The sequence below is a fragment of the Oryzias latipes genome, chromosome 7 (genome assembly GCF_002234675.1).
Source record: "Oryzias latipes chromosome 7, ASM223467v1".
In the NCBI taxonomy this organism is placed as follows: Eukaryota; Metazoa; Chordata; class Actinopteri; order Beloniformes; family Adrianichthyidae; genus Oryzias; species Oryzias latipes.
The window spans coordinates 29,930,711-29,936,710 of record NC_019865.2 but is presented as its reverse complement, the minus strand read 5'-3'; the positions used below and the strand labels follow the sequence as shown (position 1 = coordinate 29,936,710).

The window sequence follows — 6,000 nt, the reverse complement described above, 5'->3', positions numbered from 1 at the left end:
ACATGAATCGCACTGTACCAGGCAGAGGCATGGAGAACTAAATGATAAATTATGATCAAGAATAGAGGAGAGGAGGAGGGTAGAAGTAGATGAGAAAAGAGGACAGAACCCCAGGGCACCATAATTACCCCAGCTTCAACTTTAGATTTCTAAAGTCTGTCCTGAACAGTGTGTTGCCATCAATTACTCAAATAGTTAACATGTCTCTTCAATCTGGAATATTTCCAGAGGCATTAAAAACTGCAGTCATTAAACCTCTCCTGAAGAAAAACGGTCTTGATCCCACTGTACTGAATAATTACAGACCTATCTCTAATCTGCCATTTTTAGGAAAAGTCCTTGAAAAAGTTGTCTACCAACAGCTCACTGATTTTCTCTTATTAAACAATTCATTTGATGTTTTCCAGTCAGGTTTTAGACCCCATCATAGCACAGAAACTGCTCTTATCAAGGTAACCAACGACATCCGCCTGAACACTGATGATGGCAAAGTCACTGTCTTAATCCTGCTAGACCTGAGTGCTGCCTTTGATACTGTTGATCATGGGATCCTTTTGCACAGACTCCAAGACTGGGTTGGCATCTCTGGATCTGCCCTAAGTTGGCTCAAGTCTTATCTAGAAGACAGGAAATATTTTGTTGAAATTGGGAGTTGTGTCTCAGACTACATGGCCTTGACTTGTGGTGTGCCCCAGGGATCGATCCTGGGACCCCTTCTGTTCAACCTCTACATGCTGCCACTAGGGCAGTTAATACGCAGTAATAACATATCTTATCACAACTATGCAGATGATACTCAGATCTATGTGTCACTGACAACAGGTGAATATGGGCCGGTGGATTCACTCAGCCACTGCCTCCAACAGATCAGTGCGTGGATGCAGAACAACTTTCTCCAGCTAAACTCAAACAAGACCGAAGTTATTATTTTTGGCCCACAGAAACAAAGAGAAAGTCTCAGCAGCTACCTTCATTCTCTGTCTCTTAAACCCTCAAATCAAGTCAGAAATCTAGGGGTAATCATGGACTCTGACCTGAACTTTAACAGCCATATCAAGTCAGTAACATCAGCGGCATTTTATCATCTGAAAAACATTGCCAAAATCAAAAACATAGTGTCAAAGCCAGACCTGGAGATACTTATTCATGCATTTGTCTCCAGTAGGTTAGACTACTGTAACGGCCTGCTCACCGGCCTCTCCAAGCGAGCTGTAAAACAGCTTCAGTACATCCAAAATGCTGCTGCTCGAGTCCTGACCAGAACCAGGAAGTATGATCACATTAGTCCTGTGCTCAGGTCTCTGCACTGGCTCCCTGTACCTGAAAGAATAGACTTCAAAGCAGCTCTGCTTGTGTACAAGTCTCTCCATGGCCGAGCACCAAAGTACATCTGTGACATGTTAGTGCCATATGAACCATCTCGTACTCTGAGGACCTCAGGGGCCGGCCTCCTGCAGGTGCTCAGAGTCAGAACTAAACAAGGGGAATCAGCGTTTCAATATTCTGCAGCAAAAATCTGGAACAGCCTCCCTGAAGTCGTAAGACAGGCCTCTTCTGTGTTCATGTTCAAATCTAGACTTAAAACATTTCTGTTTAGCCGTGTATATGACTGAAAGGTCCTATCTGCACTTTTCTTTCCTTTCCTTCCTTTATTTTTAAATCAGTTTTCAAATTTTTTTTTCTTTTCTTTTAAAGTAAATTTTATGTTGATTATTTCTATGATGTATTGTGATTTTAATGCATTTTTCTGTTTTGTGAAGCACCTTGAATTACTTTGTGTACGAATTGTGCTATACAAATAAACTTGCAAACTTCTAGCAGCCTTTTAAAACAAATAGTTATTGTTAATAAGTTTAGTTTAAACACATTAACATTAAGTTAAATAAAGATGAATGAATGAATGAATGAAAGAAGAAGATGAACTACCATAAATATTATCATATATGACTCCTTTCATCCTTTTCTTCATAGGATCAGTTGTTCTGTCCCCGTTTGTAGAAAAGCAGTCCCAAACCACGATGTTTCCACCCCCATGTTTCACAGTGGGTGTGTTGTTGTTGGGATGCTGCACAGAATCCTTCCTCCTCCAAACACAGCGCATGATGTTTAGACCAAAGAGTTCCAATGTTATCTCATCTGGGCACATGCTTCTCTCCCAATCCTCGTCTGGATCATCCAGACTTAGACAGGTCTGGACATTTGCTGGTTTAAGCAGGGGGACCTACAGAGCCCATGACAACGTTGTGTGTTACCATAATAACCTTTGTTACTGTGGTCTCAGCTCTCTTCAGGTCAATGCCCGGTTCCCTTGTGTAGTTCTGGGCTGTTTCCTCGTTCTAAAGATCATTTGTTCCACCGGATGAGATCTTTCATGGAGATCCAGGTGGAGGGAGATAGTGATATTTTATTCCTTCCTTTTCTAATAATTGCTCCTACTGTTGATCTCTTCTCATCAAGGTGCTATTTATTGTAGAGTGCTTCATCCTAGTCTGGTTCAGGTCTACACCATTGTCTCTGGTGTCCTTTGACAGCTCTTTGGTCATGGTGGTGGATAAGTTACACTCTGACTGTTAAGGGTGTGGACAGGTGTCTTTATACAGATAACCACCTTAAACAGGTGATATTAATAGAGGTAACCAGTGGAGGATAGAAGAGCTTCTTAGAGAAGAAGTAACCGGTTTGTTGGAGACAAATCTTTACTTTTTGGCTCTATTATACAAATGAATTCTTTAAAAATCAAACAATGTGATTTACCAAAAAAAACCAAATGTGTCCTTTAAGCAGTTTCCAGTCTTTGATAATGTACATATTCTTTAGATCCATTTGAAATCAAACGTTATTTTAAGACTTTGCTACTCTGGAAGGGACCTCTGTCAGTGAGGCCTCAACAGCCGTTTGGAGGCTTTTGGGTCAAAGTAGGGAAGAAAGGAAGGAGGTGAATAAGAGCGCAAACGGAACCTATAAATGTCAGCACCTTCTGTTCTTCAGTTCTGTTTGACAATAAAAAAAATACATTTTTTTGGGGGAATTTAAAAATTAAATCCAAGTCCAATTGATAGTACGTGATAGGACAGCTGGCGTGGAGCAACTTCGCCCCATGTCCCCTCCCTATTTCTAAGAGTTCACAGCGGAGAGCCTGAGGTCCAGGCAGCATATTTTCTCTGGCACAAATGAGGTCTTTGTCAAACAGCATTTCTTTATGTCTGCTCCTGAATACTCAGAATTATAATTTTAAACTTAATTTTCTTTATAAATATCCTCCACCATCAGAAAAATGCCACAACAGCATGTCAAAAACACAATTTTCATTAAAGTGGGTCTTAAAGAAAAACTGGACTCATTTATGTCTGTTGTTTTATGCAGCCAGGCTGCTCTTTATTGAGAAAAACGATATAAAAATGTTACTGTAAGCACACAAACAAAGCTGTTCTTTAACTATATTTAAAAACAACATGTATATTTGAAAAATGTTCTACAGACTGACACATAAAAAGAGAATAATAAAATAGTCTTTGAATGTGTCTCTTATAAAAGTACAAAAAGTTGTTGGTATAAAAACTTACATCTTTTGTATGCAAAGCTAAAAACTAAATAACGTCTCTAACAGACAAAATGTTCCTGCAAACTACACAGAACAATCTACATTCTGCAGTACAATGGTAAAATTGCAAAGCAAGATTTCTATGCTATTATATCCTATAAATTAACCCCATGAAATGTTATAAAAGTTGAGTTACAGGTGGAAAACACTGAGTTAGCTAAACACTGAGGCAAGTCAGGGTTAGTGACAGAGCATCTGAATACTACAGATTTGTGCACTTTGTGTTAAACAGCAGGATTGGAGCCTTTGCTTGGCGACAGTGCTAAAACAAAAAAAAAGAGTGCAGGACATGGAGGAGCTCCACTGCAGCTGAGATAATGCCCAGGTCCAGCCAGACTTGGCCACAGCCATCCTCATTCCAGTCTTCTAGCAGGAGACAGATCAGAGGCTGTCAAAGTCAGACGGTACCTAAATAAAGATGATCCAGCGCTTGGCAGAGGAACACGTTCGGCCTGGAGCTAAGAACAAGCTTCACTGGGATCCAGGAAAAACGTTTGGTCTAAAAGATCAAGATGCACTGAGAACCAAAAGATGTGAAGTAGACTGAGGCGAGCCCGGTCTCAGCCGTTCACATTTCCAACAGACAGTGACAGCACAGCAACAGCCATGAGCGAAGACCAGCAGTCGAGACATGGGATTTCCTGCACCGCTCTCCTCATCTGTCTGGAACATGTCAATGTTGCTAACACCACTTCTGTCTTTTTCAACTAAGGCATGAAAGTGTAACCATAAAACAAAATATTAGCTCTAGCCTAGACATCTACAGTTAACTTTTAGCGCTCTAACTCCCACAAATTAGTGTTTTTTTTTTACCAAACCACTGTTTAAAAAACTGGAAACTTAAATTGAAACTTCAACATTTTAACCTAAAAATGCACCATTAACGGGCCCTTTTTTTTGGTAAGCGGCCTTTAAAAAAGGAAAGGAAAATCCTTCCATGGCAGTGATGTGACGCTGAATGTTCGACTGCTTCCTGACTAAACTGTCAGATCAGATCAGTGGTGTGGAGAGGATGAAGGACATCCACCTGCAGGGTCAGGACACACATTTGCACTTGGAAGTTCTGTCTGATCCAACATTAAGCCTTTAAACTGGGATAAACAAAAACCAAAAAGAACTGAACCTTCTGCTGACCAGCTGTCTGCAGCTCAGAGTCATGTGATCTGTTCCAGGAGGACCTCTGTGGTGAGAAAAACGGCACAGCTGGTTGTGTTGTTGTTGTTGTGTAGAGCTGCAGATTAAAGTAAACCGAAAGCAGCCTCCATCATCACCTCCCTTCATTATTGGTTTGAGGGTGACAGGCTGACAGCTGATGGAAACATGAAGCCGTCAGAGGAGAGGGGGGTTATTCACAGGCAAAATAGTCTTTGAGGGGGGCAAACAGGTGCCTGATGACCGGGACGCTCCAGGACCGGCCCAGGAGTCTCTGTCTGGCACCGCGGCCCATGTTGGAAACATCCGTGTAGTGGACAGGAAAACCAAAGATCCTGCAAAAGCAAAGGGACGACCCCAACGTTACCACCAGCCTTCACGCAGAAACATCACCACAAACAAAGAACTGAGCGAAGAGGTTGATATGGAAGACAGACTCAGACTTTACACATTCATTTTTTTATTTTATTTAGTGAGACAGGTTTTAGGGGGCTGGGGGCTGCTGCATGGGGGTGTGGCTGTTAGCACTCTCCCCTCACAGGAAGAAGGACCTGGTTCAAATCTGGCTTCTTTGTGTGGAGTTTGAATGTTCTCCACATGCATGTGTGTTTGCTCCCACTTCCTCCCACAGTCCAAAAACAGGCTTCACAGGTTGACTGATGATTCTGAATTGTCACCAGGTGTGCATGTGAGACTGAGTGTGTGGTGGTGTGACACACTGGTGACCCGCTTTATCGGAATTTTAATTTGAACTCAGCACTCATCTGTTTAAAATAGCTTTCTCTTTATGACTTCATTTGCACGGATTGTTTTTGCATTTCATGATGTTGTTTTTATGGTTTTTGTACAGTGACCTTTGTGTCCTGAAAGGCGCTTCAAATCAAATTCCATCCATCCATCCATCACTACTACCCAAATGGACTGGGTGTGTCCACCACAGGGCGTTTACGGGCAGCTCCGGCTCACCTCTCCAGCTCTGTGCACCACAGAATGTCCTCCTTTCCGTTCATCAGCACTGGGAAGTGCTGGTCTTTCCCCTGTTTGATAGAGTTGGAGCGGGTGGTGATGGTACGCACCTTTCCAAACTGTGAGACAGCATGCAATGTCAAACCCCTGATCCAATAAAGCGAAAACTTTCCTTTTGTCTTCACTGCAAACATAGCTGACCTTTGCAACTCTGCCATGCTCCAGACAGTCCTGCAGCTCCAGCTTGTCCATCCCAGAGGCGCACAGAGGCCTGCAAAGTG

The 6,000-nt window shown here is 42.2% G+C and overlaps 1 protein-coding gene across 4 annotated transcripts in view; it reads right to left on the bottom strand.

The window, feature by feature from the left end:
* Positions 1–3,346: 3,346 nt before the first annotated feature.
* Positions 3,347–6,000, bottom strand: part of LOC101168686 (DNA (cytosine-5)-methyltransferase 3B) — a 37,155-nt gene continuing 34,501 nt past the window's right edge. For 3 of the 4 annotated variants that reach the window (XM_020701623.2, XM_011473025.3, XM_004086401.4), the window contains exons 20-22: positions 5,921–5,990; positions 5,720–5,838; positions 4,947–5,088 (exon numbers count right to left, since the gene is read on the bottom strand). In XM_020701623.2, coding sequence (XP_020557282.1) covers positions 4,947–5,088; positions 5,720–5,838; positions 5,921–5,990 — 331 coding nt within the window. Of the gene's footprint in view, positions 5,089–5,719; positions 5,839–5,920; positions 5,991–6,000 lie in introns of all 4 variants that reach the window. The other variant, XM_020701622.2, reaches the window with a different exon arrangement.